The 19,571-nt window shown below is 38.6% G+C and overlaps 1 protein-coding gene across 1 annotated transcript in view; it reads left to right on the forward strand.

Annotated features, from left to right (window-relative positions):
* The window catches only part of MARCHF1 (membrane associated ring-CH-type finger 1), a 115,591-nt gene that overhangs the window by 36,566 nt on the left and 59,454 nt on the right, over nt 1-19,571 (forward strand). The window contains exon 2 of the mRNA XM_049852688.1: nt 7,484-7,664. Within this exon, the coding sequence (XP_049708645.1) occupies nt 7,484-7,664 (181 nt within the window). The remainder of the gene's footprint in view (nt 1-7,483; nt 7,665-19,571) is intronic.

Here is a 19,571-nt window from a genome sequence, read left to right on the forward strand (position 1 = left end):
TTTAACAAAGAGAAATTTATTTTCTCACAGTAAAGTAGGCTAAATATCCAAATTCAGGGGTCAGCTCCAGAGAAAGGCTTTTCTTTTTCCGTCGGCTCCAGAGGAAGGTCCTTGTCCTCAATCTTCCCATGGTCAGGGAGCTTCTCAGGTGCAGTGCCATTCTCTGCTCCAGACACTGCTTTCTTGGTGGTATGAGGTCCCCAACTCTCTGTTTGCTTCTCTTTCCTTTTATCTCTTAAGAGATAAAAGGTGGTGCAGACCACACCCCAGGGAAACTCCCTTTACATTGGATCAGGGAGGTGACCTGGGTAAGTGTGGTGTTATAATCCCACCCTAATCCTCTTAACATAAAATTACAATCACAAAATGGAGGACAACCACACAATACTGGGAATCACGGCCTAACCAAGCTGATACACACATTTTGGGGGGGACATAATTCAGTCCATGACAGTACCTTAGCAGAAAAGTAACCCCAGTAGTAACGTAGACAGAGGAAAAAATCTCCCTTTCTTACATCACAGGCTTTGAGGTAAACATGACAGACTCCTATAAGCTGAAATGCAGACATGAAAAATTGAGTTGCTTTTACAAAAGCATAAATGGTATTGCATTTATGGTATTCAGCAGCCATTTTTATTTGTTTTACTATTATTTGCATATTAACAATAGTACTTTATTTTCATGTGATGTTTGAAGCTCACAATATTTTCTCATTTATCTTATTTGAGCCTCACAACAGCCATGTAAGATTTTACCGATGAGAAAAAAAATACTCAAAAAACTTTTTTGAGGCCACCCAGCCTACAGAGAGTAGTGACACTGAATCCCAGTTCTACCCTAAAAACACCATTGCCGTAGAGTCACAGTGACCCTGTATGGAGAGCCTAGTGGATCCCAACTGCCGGCCTTCTGGTTAGCAGCCCTAGCTTTAACCACTACACCACCAGGGTTAGACCCTCATCTAGTTTCCTTTGAGATTTTTCTATACTTGACTGATCTGAGCATTCGAATGTGTCAGCAGCTAACTTGCCTGTATGGAGTTAAAATTCATGATCTTAGCCCTAAGAGCATTTGCTCTAACCAACTAGTTAACTAGCTGCTCAAAACTCTTCAGTTCCAATGCACTGGCAGCAACACCATAGGCAAACCAAATTAGTGGCAGTAGTAGTAATCCCACGATTCCATTACTGTTGTTTTTAGTTGTCCTTATGTCCATTCTAACTCATGGCAACCCTGTGGGTGTGGAGTAGAACTTGAGCTCCCTGGGGCTTTCAAGGCTATGACCTTTTGGAAGTGGATCACCAGGCCTGTCTTCCAAGGAGACTCTGCCTGAGTTCCAACAGCCAACCTGTCAGCCAGTAATCAAGCACTTAACCATCTGCAGCACCTAGGGACTCCTTGATCCCATGACCACCATAATAAACTTAACAAATGTGGTATAGCCTATCGTGTGCCAGGCACAGTAATCCTTTACTTCATCTAATCCTCATGACACCCTAAGAGGTATTTTTAACCTCATTCTACAAATGAGTAAACACTGCTGGTGAGTGGCAGAGAGCAAGGATGTGAGCCAAGATTTGATTTGCTTCTGAATCCCATGCACCAAATAATTCTATATAATATTTTTTTCCTTGACAGTTGTGGAAAAAAAGACAGAACACCAAAAAGGATATGACTTCATCCATGAGGAGTATGAATATCCTATATGCAGATAATGTTTGTCCCTCTTTCTCCCACTTTCAACATCACTTTTTCACCACCATTGTGACTTCCAGTCTTTCAAAACCATCTTTTCTCAGAATACGTAACCACTTCATGGTTTCACTTGCTCGCCTGCTCAGCTAGAGTACAGACCCATGACCAGCTGTCTTCATGCTGCGTTTTCTGATGCGTCATATCAGACTGTTTAGCTGTGCTACTGCTAAACACTGCCAAGGCACAAAGCAATGTTAACATACATCGACTGTAAATTCGTGCTGTATGGTCTCACCAGGGACCTCACAGCTGTGCCACAATTCTTATATTCCCAGAAAAAAAAAAAAAAAAAACCCAGTGCCGTCGAGTCGATTCCAACTCATAGCAACCCCATCACATCCTTCAAATGGCTTTTTCTAATTATTTGCACTCTCTGTAAGACCCTAACCCCTTGTCTCTCCCTTCTGTTTAACAGATACCTTTTCTCCTACAACACAGAAGATGATAAGAGCGCTCAGATCCAGCTATTACAATGCCTTCTGCCTCCACCACTGTTTTACCTTCATCCCACTACTGCCTCACTCACAGGAGATGCTGTCTATTTCCCTCCTGTATGCTTTCCACTTTTCCAAAGACATTCCTCTCTCAAACTTTTTTTGTCTTCTCAAGGACTTTCATTTAACAACTGGGCATTCTTTTTCCAGTTCGTTAATGTCTACCTCTATATGGCATCTTCACTTCTGCTTATGAACAAGTTCAAGTTTTCCCTCTTAAAAATAACATTGAAACTAAAAATAATACATTCTCTACTGTTCTGTCCCTGCTATACTATATTTCTTTTTTAAAAGGAAAGAGATTATCTCTCTTCACTGGTTTACTCAAGCACTAATGTCTCTCACTGCTTATTACCTTTTATTATAGCTTCTGCCCAACATATATTCTAATTTTTTTTTAATCTTAAAAAACAAACAGGTGCCAAGCTTTCAAGCGTAATGGTTAGTTTTGAGTCAAGACTAACATCCAAATTAAAACAGCACACCCATAAAAGCATCCATAATCAGTGTGCTTAAAAATTTAGTTGAAAAGAACATGAACAAAAGGGTAGGTAGGGGAGAGAGGGTTTGCCACTTGAAAAATACGCTAAACGTAAACAGGTAAAAGTGGAGTGAGGAGAGAGTTGACAGGCCTGCACCTGAGGTGCTGTCTGGGGAGTACAGGGAGAATTGCCGTTAAGAGTCAGGAAGCCAGACAAGGTCCTTGGAAGTCTCTGCAGGCTCTGACAGCTGACAGTCTCCCCTTGCTTCCCTTTGTCACCACACTGGTCCAGATTTTTATTATGTGCATAGTTAAAATGTTGTTGTTGTTGTTAGGTGCTGTTGAGTCCTGGTCATCCTCACAATCATTGCTATGCTTGAGCCCAGGATTGTAGCCACTATGCCAATCCATCAATACAACAGTTGACCAAATTGGGTCCTTGCCTCCAGGTTCTTTTCTCTCCCTGTTAATTTACCTCACATGCTGGTGCTATCGTTGTCTGATATTTTTTGCATATAGTAAGACCTAAGATAATGTGAATTAGTTAATAAATGAAAAAGAAAATTTCAAAGTTACACAGCCACAATGGCCATCACAAAGATTCTTTTTTTTTTTTTTCTTTAAATAATGAATTATAAAAAAGACCTTATATGGAAAAAAGTACTATTCGGCCAGAGCTAAGAAGCCTTGACAAGAGGTTGGTAGGGCTGTTGAAGGTCCCTTTTGATACATAAGATAAAAAAAAAAAAAATCCTACTTTTCTAAAAACTCAAACTTTGAGGCAAGAGGCTTTAAGCATATATGCACAAAAAGTCTAAAATGTAACTTGTTAGAATTTTGTGGTCTACTGTTTACAGAAAACCAGAAGTTATATGGAAATACCAACTTATGAAAGCCATAAATGGTAAAAGTCTCAACATACACTGATTACACTGCAGGCAGCCTGTTAAAATACCAAGGTGCCAATAAAACTTGTGATTTCAATTTGTTTCTGTCACTAACCAAACCCATTGCTGTCAGTCAATTCTGACTCCTAGCGACCCGGTAGGACAGAGTAGAACTGCCCTATAGGGTTTCCAAGGAGTAGCTGGTAGATTCAAACTCCCGATCTTTTGGTTAGCAGCCGAGCTCCTAATCACTGCACCGCCAGGGCTCCACCAATATGGATTGCCAATGATCTTTACAAAATAACTCAATTCTCAAGCCTCAATTTCCCATTAGGTAAAAATGCATTAGAATTACAAACATTTCACAATGTAATTTTTTTTGGGTTATTAAAATCATTTTCTCTAGACAATTATCCTACTGGAAAAAAATGTTTATGTTCTCATTACTGTATTTTCATTTATAATTCAGCATTGTGGTTTGTGTGAAGTGTATCAATTTAAGAATTGTTTAATTCTCTTTTTAATGGCATTATCACATTATTTTTTATTTCTAGTAGATTTTGGAAGTTAATATTAGGCTCTTAAAATCATTTAGAACAACCTCAAAAAGTTTTGTAAAGGACTCTTGGGGTTCAATTTGAGTTGGATAATTTAGAAAAGGTTTAAAATGCTAAAAAAAAAAAAACATGTAAAAATAAATCATGTGTAATGGGAGTGAAAATGAACCAAGTTTTTTATTTTCCCTGTGGGAAATAACCTTAATTTTATGAGAAAATGACATTGCTGCTGCTACTCCAGGTAGCAGTTTTAGCAGAATTTTTTTAAAAATCTGTAAGAGATAGGAAGTTAGACTATATCAGTAAGCTGGTCAGATCGTACTTTGAATTAAGTAATCAGCTAAGTCTTTGTTTAAAGCTGCTTATGAATTAATTATTTTTTATGCCAATTGAAAAATCAAAGTCTCAGAATCTTGGTAGCTGTACAATTTTTGACACCATCTTATTTTAGTAATGAGTTATCAGATTGCATAAACTGCAAATTTTTCCTTTCGAATGGCAAAGTTTGCCCCCTTGTTACTACACTATAGGCTGTTTACTGTGCTTCTCTTTGTAAACTTTACTTCAAATTTTCGTTAATTGCAGAGTTTGGGGTGATTTATTTTTTAACATTTGTTTTCATCATTGTGGAAAACAGCCATACGTTTTCTTCAACATGAAGTCACTATGTATAGTTTACGGCAAGCATACCGCTGAGGGCACGGAAGCCCTCTGGACTCAATGGGTCTTTGTCTTTTCTCGTAAGAATACACAGAGGAGACAATTTTGGATTCAACTCTAACAGGTTTATTTTACTTGAGACAAGTAAAAGGAGTCAGAGAGGGCTCCTGCTTCTCCAAAAGTCAGACTTGGAAAGGGGAACAAAGCTAGAGCTTATATGGGTTCGGAGGAGACCACAAAGTAATGAATATTCAGTGGGTTTCTTTCAAGGGGCGGGCACTCCTCACAATGGCGATGCATACTAATTAGGTTGCACACGCATCTGAAATCCCACTGATATTCAAGATGCGGTCCTCTCAGCAGCCCTTGGCATCACTTATTATAGGATATAGCGCAGGAGCACTGATCTTCCGCACTATATTGCCCTCATCAGTAGGCTAAGGAAGGGCAAAGAGCGGTCACACTTTGTTCCTTTGCACATGTGGAGCCTGTAAAAGGGGGAAGGGACTAGAAAAACACTAAGAAGGAAGTAGTAATTCACCGGTTGTTTTAACACTAAGGAGGAGGTAGTAATTCACGGGTTGTTTTAACCTTATTTCATGTTGGCAGAGTGTGGTTCCTGTTTACTCAAATTTTAGACGGTAATTTTTTAACCGTTGCTTTTTTCTGCCAGCCCAGTTAATACTATCTATCTCACAAGGATAGGCAAACTTTTTCTGTAAAGGGCCAGACAGTAATGTCTTTGCAGGCCATGTGGTCCCTTCAGCAACTGCTGGGGTCTAATTTCATAGCGCAAACACAGCACAAATGTAAACAAATAGGCATGACTAAGTTTCAATAAAAAGTTATTTATAAAAACATCCAGTGGGCAGAATTGGGCCATGGTTTGTTGACCCGCAGTCTAGGGGAGCATCTTTGTGTGGAGACAGGGAGGTAAGAGGTTCAAGGACTTAAATAATGTCAACCTCCTATTTTCTATAACTCATTGGGTTTCAGTGGCTTGAAATATTGCAATCAAATGAAGTGTTTTAGAAGCCTAAATTTGCTTTCACTGGTCCTTTCCCATACTGTAGTTTTGACTGAATAATCCCTTTATCTAACAGACATCTACCAAGCTCCGATAATGTCACCAACACTCTTTTGGCAGCAAGTTGTGAAACAAAGTATGATAAGCCCAGTTTCTGATCTCTAGAACATATAGGTTTGGAGAGGAAAGAGATATTCAGGGCTTTCATAATAAATAATAAGCTCTCAGGTAATTTGTATTTTCCCTCCATGTTGGCCTTGCATATGCGCTGATCCGTCTACCACTGCTGCTTCCTGACCCAGTCTAAGAGGTGGGAGGCACTGACAGTGAACTTCCCTAGGCTCTCACCCCCTCATTCCCACCCCAGGGGTTGTAGAAATCAGTGTTCCTTTTTGCTTTCTTTATTTTTTACTTAAGAAAAGAGATGCAGAATTCCAGTATACTATGTCATGCTTCTTAATTTTGAGGTTGTGGGAGTGTTGGGTTTCAATTCCTGTGTCTTGTTGTAGTAACAATCTAAGCAGCCATTTCCTATGCCTGGGGAGACAGCTGAGATATATATACGTGTGTGTATATGTATTTTTTTTTTATACATATACTCTACAATGCATGCTTCTGAAGGATGAAGCATACAGACCTAAAAGGAAGAACAGTAGCAGCAATTCACACATTCTTCCAAGCTGCCGGTGTGACTCAACTCAAAAAAAGTAAATTTATATATTTATAAATTTTTCTATATGTCACATTCATATTTCTAACAGACTAAAGCCATATTTCCAATTAAATTCATTACCAACTTCTAATAGCTGGCTAAATTTTAAGATTTGAAGACCTATAATTTGAATTTATAACCTAGAGGTAAGAAAGGCTTATTCCTCATCCAAAGAGGAAAAAAATATATATATCAAATAATTTGAAAATAAGAATAATGAAGACTTCATAAACTCTAAATCTATAAAACTAGAATTCATAGTAATTTAGGAACTAGTTGAATTCACTGGTAGACATAGCAATTAACATTTCAAGCAATGCAACTTTCTGTGTTTGAACTTTGTGTTACCAATAATTTTTGTAAATTTTAAACAATGATGATTATTGGCAGTTTAGGCTCTTTGTTGTGACCAATCCGTGTACATCTTCCTAGGAAAAACTTATAATATCCTCAGGCTGAGTGTCTATATTCTCCTTCAAATTTTTCAGATTTTCCACATTCTTACACCATGAACCTATAAAATCATCATCAAAATAAAACATCGAAGTTATCAGACTACAGCACTCTTCAGAATACTTGTAAATCATGACCTTTACATAGGAAGGCTTCTCCACAGGCACTGCCTAACTCAGTAGTTGTCATGTAGGAGTGAAATGACAGAGAATTTCTGATGTTCCAGTATCATCTAACACCTTATAACACGACTGAAGAGTCCAACGATGACGTGCAAGCGAAAGGAAATTGATATCATCATAACTTGGCTCCAGATTCAGAGCTGGGGTGAAATGTCCTTTCCTTCTGAGCCACAGGTTGCGGTTTCTAATACAGCCTGGCATAAACAAGGTGGAAACCCACTGGTGAAAATGCCCTCTGGGCGATCTCACATTGCTGCTGTGTTCCTCCCCAGGATCTGTCACTGTGAAGGGGATGAAGAGAGCCCCCTCATCACACCCTGTCGCTGCACGGGCACCCTGCGCTTTGTCCACCAGTCCTGCCTCCACCAGTGGATCAAGAGCTCAGACACGCGCTGCTGCGAGCTCTGCAAATATGACTTCATAATGGAGACCAAGCTCAAACCCCTCCGGAAGGTACAGTATCCACAGAAAGCAATCTGAGAGACAGAGTTTGCAAAACAGACTTGTTTTACAAATCCATTTCCTTCCCCAGTGAGACTCTGCTAATGTGCTAATATCCACAGAGGGTACATGGCCTATGATGGGCTAGAGACATAAAACACAGCCAAGTCTTTTCAGATAATCCTTCCTTTCTTCTTTTTATATTCTATGGTCTCTGGTTTTTATATCACTTTCCACAATTCAGATAGATAGACAGGCAGACATATATAAGGATATATATGTACATATATGCAAATTACACTTGTGAGTCTACATAATTCAATCGAAGCAAACTGTGAGAACACTGCCATTGCTGCGCTCGATTCCCAAGAAGGTTAGACAACAGATCATATTAAACTACATGACCCCAACTCAACCTTTGAAAATCAGCCATCAGGTAATAGATGAGAATTACTTCTATAAAGGAGTAGGTTATTTTTTATGTTTGCTTTTATTTGAAATTTGATTTGATGTTTGATGTACAATTAGAGTAGGTGGGGAATAAAAAGTATTATTTTCCATATTGTGCTTCAAGCTGTAAGAAAGAGGTAAGTGTCTTTTTGTCTATTTATTTTCTTTACATTCAAATTCATTTATTTAATATTTTTCTAAATAATGGTAAGAATACGAGTCAAACATAAACTTAGTATCTCCCTCGAAGCTAGCAAAGGACAACTTGTAAGGATGCAAACACAGACAATGAGTTTTATATAATTCATGTTTACTAGCTTGGCTCTAGAATATTTGCATGTAACTTATTCATCCTTCTGCCTAGCTGAAGCCTTACAAAGATAGATGCCTCAATTTCCAAAAGAGATTATAGAGACTGCAATTTAAATACTGAATCTGCCTGGAGCTGCTTTTCATTTAAATTAAATGCAAAACAGCAGTGGATAGAAAGAACATTGCTAGAAAGAAAAATGATAGGTCCAAGGATGAGCATAAATGAAAAACAAACAAAAAAATTCCAATGGCCATCTGATTGGTGGCTGGCGACTGTGATTCTTCATTAATTCTGTAAATTATGGAGAGGGAGAATTAGTACTGCTTTTGTGGTAGCTCTGTTTTAAAAATCTGCAAATGATTTATAGATGTCAAAAATGATGCACAAAATGGCTCCGGGATATGCATTGTTTGTTTTTAACACTTAGGATGACCTGAGTGCCAAAAGGTGACGCTCTGATACTCCAGGCTCCAGAGCAATCAATGCCATGAAGAGAAGCGGGCCCTTATCCATTGCCCTTTGCTTTATCCACTGAACAGATGCTGGGTGCTGTCTGGTGTAGTCAAATGACACGTTGTGCTCTGCAATTCTGTGAATTTCTCTTCTAACACCTCAAGGAGCTGCAAATTGTTTCATAGCAACTGTATATTTCTCCATGGTTTTTTGTTTTTTATTTATTTATTTTTGAGGGGTACCCTACACCCATATAACATTTTAATTTCAATTTGAGACCAACAACCTAGGACGATAAAATATTCAAACTCTCTTCTCCAGACTATCTCCCGCCTCTTTTTTGTATAATAAACATTTTCAGTGGTCATCTTATTCTCCCTTCTGTCTTTGTAGTATCACCCCTTAAAATACAACTTTGAGCCTGTCTTAATATTACCTTCTTAATTTACAACACTCAACAATTTACAACCCCATCAAGAAATGCTTTCTTTCTGTACTCACCCCTTTATAAGCCAGAGAAACCCACTGACTACATCTCTCTCTTTTAATCTTCATAATAATGAATAGATTGCTGCAATCTAGTGGGCACCTACTAACTGTTGATTAATGAAATATCCTAGTTTCCTTTTTAAAACATTTCCTTTGATTTATCACAGATGTTGATAAAGGGCAGCTTGCCAACCTTCTTCAACTTTAATTACACATATATCTGCAGGGGATATGAGAATCTAATCCAGAGGTTGCTTACTGACAGCCCACATATATGTTTTCTTTGACCTACAGGGCTTAAAATTTTAATTAAACACCTGATTATTTCACATAAAACTCCACACATCTGAATTTGTTTGAAAAGGTCACAACATCTGGCTTTTCTGGAACCACATTCCCATATAACAACCATCAGTGGAGCTAAGTGGTGGCTGGCCCCGTTAGAAGGCCATTTGCTTCCAAATTCACCACATTCCACCTCTCCCCCCCTTTCTGATACTGAATCCTCACACCATCTCCGTTCACCTGAGTACCTCTGCGGTCTTGGTGGTGTTGTGACTCACAGCGACTCTTAGGCCCCAGTGGAACTGCCCCATAGGGTAATCTTTACAGAAGCCGACTGACACACGCTTCTTCTACAGAGCAGCTGATGGATTCCAACTGCTGACCTTTTCATTAGCAGCTGAGCTTAACCACTGTGCCACCAAGGCTCCTTTGGCCTTGGTAGAAGAATCTGAATTTTTAACCCTTGTCCTAATACATGAGTCCTAGACATGAGAAACCCACATTTTACTCATTTCTCTCTGACTTACGGACTTTGAAACTTTGGGAAAATATTCCAAATTCCATATTTCTCCGTTGAAAACATGAGACACTGGAATAATATTTGAAAGGAAGTATCTATAATGATTTTTCAGATTCTGAGGCATTTTGAAAGTGTTCTAGATTACTTATTTTGATGGCCCTAAGATTCATTAACAGTTTTCTTTGGGTAGTTTTTAAATGGTCGTTAAGAATGCCAGGTATAACTTTGGCCAGAATATATTAGAGGTACATTCAATTAATTGCTCTCAACTTAGTAACTCCATTACGGTTTACAACATTCTAAAGACCAACCACATGAAACAATTAATTTAGCTAATGAGTCTGAATTTGTGCCATTAGCCAAGGTAGGCAAGAGATTCTGTTTCGGTAAAATGGCTTCTTAAAGTAGAAAGGTAAAACCTTGGGGCTTAATGGTTAGTCCCTAAAGATAGGAGTAAACTTACTTCATTCATTGCTACTTTTACTAGAGCAAAATCTGCAGTTAGTAAATTCATCAAAGCATGCTAATATTTTTAAAATAAAATCTTTAAAGTCAAAATCAAGCGGCTTATTCAAGGAAAAGCAATTTTCATCATCTTTAAGGCAGTTGCTCAGCTACTTTTACAATATCCAATAAAAGTTCCGTTATTAACCGGCAGAGTTACCCGGGGTGAGAAATAATTCTCAGAGCTCAGGAAAGTCAAAAAGTTACAAATATAGAAAGCATAATAATGACTCCGTCCAACTGGGAAATGCACACAATACTGATTAGAAAACAGGAACTAATCTCCTGCTGGAAAACTGAAGAATTGCATGGTGTTCAGATTTGAGTCACTCCTGAATGGGAAAAACCAGCTAATGTGAAGCCAAGCCCATGACGGAAGCAAATATTTTATGTCCTCACCTAAAATATACTTTTATATGATTTTCTTTACAGAAACAATTTGACAAAAATATTCAACTCCATTCATTCATTTAGTCCTTGTCTCCTTTCTTTAAATAAAATCTGGCAGATAATCAGCTGATTTTGATTTAATAACTATTAGGCTGATCCAGGGAGCCCCTGGGTGGCACAAAAGGTTAGGTGCTTGACTGTTAACAAAAAAGGTTGGTGGCTCCAACCCCCCCAGAGACATCTCAAAAGACAGGTCTGGTGGTCTGCTTCTGAAAGGTCACAACCTTGAAAACCTTATTGAGAAGTTCTGCTCTGCACACGAGCTGAAATTGACTACATCGAAACTAACAAGTGATAGAAATGCACTTGTCATTTTTGTAGATCAAAAGCAGTTGACTATTGGAAAGTAAGCATAAGCTGTGTGCAAACTTATTATGTCAAATAAAAGGGAATCATTATTTTGGTACTTCTGCGTTTCCACCACAATGTCTTACAATACTTTAGTTGAAATGCCTATTAAAAAATAATTATCTTGGACAAACACTACGTTATCTCCTTCCTTTCCTTAATTTGATGTAGCCTCTATCTCTCAAGATAGCCAAGGACAAGCACAAGTTATGATACCAAGCTGACTGCCCTAAGGTTATTGCATAGATTTTTTGTGTTCTACAGGCCTTCCTATTATTAGCCCTAAAAAAGTACAGGGCAGGAGTATAGGAGGTCAGATTCCTACCTAGGGTCTTCTTGCACCCTACGTGGTAATGTTGCCTAATCACACATAAGATAGAGTCAAAATGGATCATTTACATAAGAAGCCTTGGTGGCACAGTGGTTAAGCACTCAGCTGCTAACTGAAAGTTTGGCGGTTTGAACCTACCAGAGGCCCTGTGAGAGAAAGATGTAGCATTCTGCTTCCATAAAGATTTATAGACTTGAAAACCCTATGGGACAATTGTACTCTGTTCTACAGGGTCACTATGAGTCGCGATCAACTCAACGGCAATAGGTTTCATTTTTGGTTTATGAGGGCTTCAACAGGAGAAAGACCTGGCAATCTGCTTCCGTAAAGATTACAGCGAAGAAAATCTTATGGAGCAGTTCTACTCTATCACATGGGCTCACAATGAGTCGAAATTGACTCGACGCACCTAGCAACACAACAATGACATGGGAAATGAGCTACTTCACTAATACGACTAGCACGTACTGAGTATTTACTATGTGCTAGGGTTTTTTTTGGTTTTTTTTTTTTAGGTACTTAGACTATATTGCTTCATTAATTTAATCTTCACTACCATACCATTCTATGTAGGCTATCAACCCCATTTTACAGATGAGGAAATAGAAAACTTGCTTAATCCCACACTCTAGTCTACCTGATTCTAAAGCTTGGGTTCATTACACCACCACTAAACAAAGGGGATGCTCTTCCTTTAAGCATCAAATTTCAGTTTTTATTTAAATTGTTTCTGACAGAAATCTTTCTAAAACAAATTTTTTTTCTAAAATCTAACCTCTTAAACATGGTTATATTAAACAATATATTTTTCTAATAATCCAGTTACATTATCATATGTACAGCAATTCTTTTGGAGGCTACAAAACAGTAACAATCTCAATGGCTTGAAACGTGTATAAGGCTGTTTATCTTCATTGAAGTTGCCCAGCCTGATAACGTTTTGAAAGTCCTTCTGTCAGCTTTTTGTTGTTTCACTTTCCTCCCTGATCTCAAAAGTATCAGCTGCCACTTCTCTGTTCCTCTATACTAGCCCTTATTCAACATTTTGCGTGGTTGCTCCTTTCCTGCATTAAACAACTACATAAATCAGGAGTTTTAGAACTGGCTATACAAAAGACTGAAGTCTGGAAGAACTTCTGCAAGATTTTTTTTAATCATTGGCAAGAGTTTTAGCAGGCGCAGGCAGCATGATACCACCTGTGGTTCTTGGAGTTCTCTGGGCATTCTTCCCAATTCTCCTTTTACTTAAGATGCTTGGGGTTACATGATAACAAATTCCTTATCAAATGACGTTTTGGTGTCTCTAGGCTGTTCTCCTATAATCAGAGCCCAGTTCTAGAGAGGGGAGTTGCACTTTCACTTCTTCACAAAGAAATAAGGCTGAAATCAGTGAAAATCTCTTCCCTATGAGACCAGACAAGTCTTTATACAGCTTGCAAAGAAATCCATGCTCCTATAATTTCTAATGCATGCTTCTTCTCTCATCTTCTTGCCCTCATTTTCAGTTATTTTATTATTTTTTAAGGACAGCCTAAAGCCCTGGTGATGCAGTGGATAAGGGCTTGGCTGCTAACTGAAATGTCAGTGGTTCAAATCCACCAGCTGCTATGCAGGAGAAAGATGTGCCAGTCTGTTTCTGTGAAGATTACAGCCTTGGAAATGCTATGGGGCAGTTTTACTCTGTCTTATAGGGCCACTGTGAGTTAGAATCAGCTCAAAGGCAGTGGATTTGGTTGCTTTGTTGTTGTTGTTGGACAGCCTATGTGATTCAGAACACTCTCAGGAAATGATTTTGTCTTTAAACTCATTCCCTCTAATCAAACCAGGTAAGTTACCCACAAAATTTCCTCCCTGTCTGGTGTTGTTCTTGTCCACAGCCAAACATTCTTCCCCTTACTTTCTCACCAATCTGTTCAATCAGAAAGAGGACTCAACTGGCTACCTAGTTAAGTGCTGTGTTGAGGGAAGAATGAATAAACTAAAAGTAACAAAAAGAAATTATTGAAAGAAAAACATTTCAACTTGATGGGAGCATTAACCTTTCCACTAAAACATTTTTCTTATTTTTTTTTAACTTGTTTTGTTGCCTTAATACATTCATACTCTCAGAACAACAATTGATATTTCAACTGAAACAGTATTCCAGTGTGAATAGATAACATTATCAACCCGTTTGGTGTCAGGTAAATGTGAAATGTAAAATACCAGTGTCTCATAATCTGTTCTAACAGATACTTGGGATTTAGCAAATGACCTTTGTACTTTTGTTTTTTAAAGAAATTCTAGTAGGTTACTTAACCTTTTAAAATCTCAAAGACATGTGTAGTCAACTGGGATGAGAATTATAGAATAGCTTGTTCAAGTTAGGTCCTAGAAAATGGATAATGGTGATGGTTGAATAACATGATAATTAATGTCACTGAATTGTACATGTGAGAATGCTAAAATGCCAAATGTTTCCTCACATATGTATTTGCCACAATCAAAAAAAAATTAGGTACTAGAAATATTCTTCCCTGAGCAGCAAGAGAAGAGCTTATTCTTTTGAAAAGCTTCCATCCATAAACATGTTGTTAGGTGCTGTGAGTCAGCATTGATTCATAACAACCCTGAGTATAACCAAACAAAACGTTGCCCAGTCCTGCGCCATCCTTACCAGAGTAGGTACGTTTGAGTCCATTGTTAAAGACACTGTGTCAGTCCATCTCACTGAAGGTCTTCCTATTTTCCACTGCACATAGTCCTCCCACTAGGTGGGTGTGAGCCCACACCAGCAGAACCTAAGTTCTGAATTGTGCTGAGAAAGCGTCAATGACATCCTATTCATTCATCCACTCAACATACTGAACAAAGCATCTACTAAGTGCCAGCCAGGTACAGATAGAACAAAATCCCTGCTCTCAGAGGCTTAGAGTCCACTGGAGGCAGATGGAAAAGGAGGAACTACTTGCAATATTTTCTAATAAATTTGAAAGGTGTGGTAATAGGTGAGTGGTGGATGGAGAACTAATTTCCTACAACTCCAGAAGGAATGGTATAGGTAATCCAAAGACAATTGACTGCAATCATATGTTTAGCATTTAGTTGTAAGACCCTCTATATGTGAAAAAAAACTTTTAAATATACATATATATATATATACATAAACACACAGCAAAATCTCTCTTTTTTACTTTGTTTTCTGTGCTTCTCATGCCAAAAAAAAAAAAAAACCCAAACCCAGCGCCTCATAACCTAGGCTAATCAAGAAAAAGTTACTTATCAGTTAGAAATCCAGGGCAATGGAGAGAGAGAGAACTAGGAACACGAAACAGGATTTATAGAAGGTGCCAAAAAGGAGCCTTAACCAAGTAACCCCTGAATAATCAGTGTTGGCGGCAGTGTGTTAGATGGGACATTTCTCTTTAGTACTTCCTTAATAGTAGATCCAATTATACAGAGCCTTAGCACTGCTTCTTTCTTTGAAAATTCTCACTTCAAGAGCAACACCTCACTTCCTTGGTAAGAATGTCACCATGTGGTATTATTCTGGATATGAAAGGAAATACTTAGCTTACATTAAATTTGCTATTGAAGTCTTTAATAGAATAGTTTCACCCTTGAGAAAATCCATTTTTATTTAACAAGATCTAGGGCCAATGAAAATAGAACTTACTTTATATACTCTGCATTCTAGTATTTGAAACATGACTGTAGTTAAAATTGTCAGATCATTGCAGTATGGTCTACATATGCCATGTGCAGAAACACACATGGATACACACACACACAAAATCATTACAAATAAAGATTTCCCCAAAGTATCAAGTTATGATTGAGTTTTAAATTACTTTCGTATTTAAATTTCACTGTAGTTAAAGTTTGTCCCTCTCAGCTAGGACATTTTTCTTCTTTCATTATTCCAACTGCTCAAAACTTTCATCGGCTATAAAATAAACTTCCCCCTTAATTTTGGTGCAATTTTTTGAACCATAAGGGCATATACCAAAACAACAACAGCAACAACAACAAACCAAACCCACTGCTGTCAAGTGGATTCCAATTCATAGCGACCCTATAGGCCAGAATAGAGCTGCTCATAAGGTTTTCAAGGCTGTAAATCTTTACAGAAGCAGACTACCACATCTTTCTCCTGTGGAGCTGCTGGTGGGTTTGAACCACTGACCTTTCCGTTAGCAGCAAGTACTTTAACCACTGCACAAACAGGGCACCTCCAAGGGCATGTAAGTATGTAAGTCACTGGAGATCAGCATAGTTCTTTTAAAAGCAAATTATTTTGGACCAAGTTTCCTTCTCTGTCTGGACTGAAGGTGTCTAACCACATTGTATGTGCATTAATCTGCTCTTGTAATATCATCACATTATACTAAGATTTCACTTGAAAAGAGAACTAATCTTTCAGAAGCCAGCTTCCCTTCAATTTCCTGTTTTTCTCTAAATGGTAACATCAAGTAGCTGCTTTTCTCTTGTTTCCCAAGTGGATGTCCCACTTACAGCCTGAGTATATCAATGCTGTTATCTTGCATATGAATATTTCACCCCAAATTAGGCTGGTGTACCCACCCAGCCGCAGATGGAGCAGACCCTGCCCTGTGAAGTTGGCAGCATGGGGGGGGGGTTGGAAAATGCATGGGAAAGGAGGGTAGAGGTGGAGGTGGGTCAGAGAGAGGCTGGACAATCGTGTTGGTGCTTCTTCCCAGCCCCGCAGATGGAGAAGTAAATGATGAGCAGAAAGAGGTCCGCTCTGGTACCCTAATGAAAGGCTCCCCACATGGAAACATGGAGAAAAGAAAAAAAGGAGTTTTGCCCAGAAGAGGACACTCCTTCTTCTGTAGGGCCCTTTCCCCAGGGGGCTGGCCACACTTCTCCCACAGCACAGAGCGCACTACCTACAGAGAATGATAACTATTTTAAAATCTTTTTTTACTTAAAGTTTAAGAAAAGTAGTTATATAAAAAGAGCAAATAACCAATTCAAACCATAATGAAGAGAGTAGTGGGTTGAGAGTCAGAAGACTCTCATTCTAACAATTAATCCCTCTGAATCTTGCCTTGGTTTCTTCCTCTGCAAAATAAGGAGACTGGGAAGATTATCTTTTTTCTTCAAATTTAAAATGCTGTGACTTTTTGGAAAGCAAAGTGAGAAATTCACTACACAATTGTCACTTTAAAAAAAAAAGAATCCTGATGTTCAAATGTATTTTAAATATTCAAAAGAAAAACAGATATAGAGAGAATCATTCATGTCTACAGTAGCTTAGATTGTGCAGAACAAGATGCTTCAAGGAGGGGTCCAAGGTCGGAAACTAAAGATATTCTAACCTTGTACTTTCTTAATCTTTCTTGTTACCTGTTCTGGTAAACTGTGCGGAATAAGGTAAGAAGTACCCTCTCTATATTTAAAACAGAAAATAAATAATGAAAGTCAGGACTAAAGGGAGATGGGAAGAAGAAAGGAGAGAAAGGGAGACTAGGAGAAAGAAGAGGAAAGAAGCAAAAGGAGGAAAGGAAAACTGTCTGAGGGAAGTTGACTATTGAGGCGTCCTGAAAGGTGGCTGAAGCTGGGTGTGTCTGGGCCATACTTTTTTTTTTTTAACTAATAAATTGTAAGCATATAAGCAAGTTCAAGAGATTCTTGACAACAAAGTTATTCTGCAGCCCTGAGGCATCCAGGGAAGACTTCTCACCCTAAGAAGCGAGACAGGATGGGCTAAGAGCCATTAATTTTCCACTTGGCACAGTGAAGATAGCCACTGTATGACTGAGATGTAATCAAAGCAGTTTAGTTAAGTCTAAGAAAGGTACTCTATTTTCTTGAAGACTTAACCCATTCCCGGCTGCCTGTTGCTGTTGAATCGATTCCGACTCGTAGCACACATATAGGTCAGAGTAGAATTGCCCCCATAGAGTTTCCAAGGAGGGCCTGGTGGATTCAAACTGCTGACCTCTTGGTTGACAGCTATAGCACTTAACCACTATGCATGCCACCAGGATTTCCTCTTGAAGGCTTGGGTTTCTATAAATGTTGCTCTTTGTTATAAAATTTATTGTGTAAAATACTATTTAGAGCCATTTAATGCAAAGGTTGATTTCTGATGAGTATTTTTATCCAGAAAAAAATAACAAATTGTGGAACTAGATCCCTTTCTTTTCTAGAAAATGACCTTTCTCTAAAAGACTCATAATTTCCTCCTAGTGGGCTCTATTAAAACATGGGACCAAACTGCCAGCCACCTGTGTCTAACGGATCGTACTGTGGAGTTCCTATAACACCTAGTCCAGGATTCATTCCTCCCGCTTTATTCACCCAGTCACCAAATATTCACTGAGTGCCTACTGTGCACCAGGCTCCACCCATGGGGAACAAGACGGTGTCCTCTGACCTCAGGGAATTTACACTCTGGTGGAGTAGTGCTGGAGGTAACCAAAGTTACTTGCTGACAAGTCAGTTCTGACTCATGGCAGCCCCAGGTGTGTCTTAGTAGAACTGTGCTCCATAAGATAGTCTATGGCTGAGTTTTCAGAATTAGATTGCCAGACCTTTCTTGTGAGGCCCCTCTGGATGGACTTAAACTGCCAACCTTTCAGTTTGCAGCCAAGTGCGTTAGCTGTTTGCAGCACCCAGGAGCTGGAGTAGAGGTAAGCAGTTTGAAAATGATCAGTAAGTTGCAGTATTTTGGAATAGACTTAAAAACATTATGGAGAATAATTTCTAGTAACTCCAGACAGGGTTAATATAACTTCAACTATTAAAGTATAACTCAAGGGAAATTATGCCAATTTTAGGTGAAGAAATTATCAGTTTCACAGCTGTCTCTCTGTTCCATTAGAAGAACAGTTTAATAAAGAAAATTAAGATGAAAAGGTTGTTGAATGAGTGTAGGAAACCAGGGCTAGGAAGGTGCACAAAAATAAGCCTGTCCAAATTGGCTGAGGGAGATTACTAACAGTGCCTGCAGAGAGCTGGACAATCCCACAGACAGTTTACTTTAATACCAGGAGCTAGACCTGTCGTACAATGAGTGAAACAGCCTGGCTCTACAATGGAAACACAGTAGTGGGGCATCATCAGGACTGGTGGGGACCATGGCATTCTGAAATAGACACGCCTAGTCTACACTAGAAAAAAAAAAAAAAAGTCTACAGGAAGTAGTAGCTACTCAGCTCTATTTGATTATTGCCACATCAACTAATTTTTCAAGTGAAGACAAAATTTTAAATTTAATTTAATATCTCCCAATTTTTTTAACAATAGTACCTAAGGTAGTTCAAATTTGAAAACTATTCCAGCAAAACTTGTCTGAGGTCCAGATTTGGCCCATAGGCCAAGAGTTTATATCTATGCAGGGTAGGAATGCCCCTATACCTCTGAAATACTTGCCTTGTGGGTGCTGTATAATGCAGAGGAAAGAACCCAGACCCGGTGTCCAGAAAGAACTGGGTTCAAACTGCCAATATAGTTGTTCTGTTGCTTTAGGTTGGTCCTGTGACCTGCGATGATATTCTTGCCTATTAAAAAAAGGGGATGGGAGATAGGTGGTGGCCATACTTACCTTGCTAACTTTTTGACATTGGACTGAGAAGTAAAATTATATAAGTAAAACTGTTTTTTTTTCTTGATTAACTGTGAAGTTCTATAATGTGATATTTATCGTCTCTCCAACTCTCCATTGCCAACGCTGTAGTAAGCTCTCTTTGCTGTTCTTAGTAATCGATACTTAACATTGAAGCCAGTATAAAGCTTCATTTTCAAAGAATTGACTATATCTAGAGCGTT

The sequence above is a fragment of the Elephas maximus genome, chromosome 13 (assembly GCF_024166365.1).
Source record: "Elephas maximus indicus isolate mEleMax1 chromosome 13, mEleMax1 primary haplotype, whole genome shotgun sequence".
NCBI classification, from domain to species: Eukaryota; Metazoa; Chordata; class Mammalia; order Proboscidea; family Elephantidae; genus Elephas; species Elephas maximus.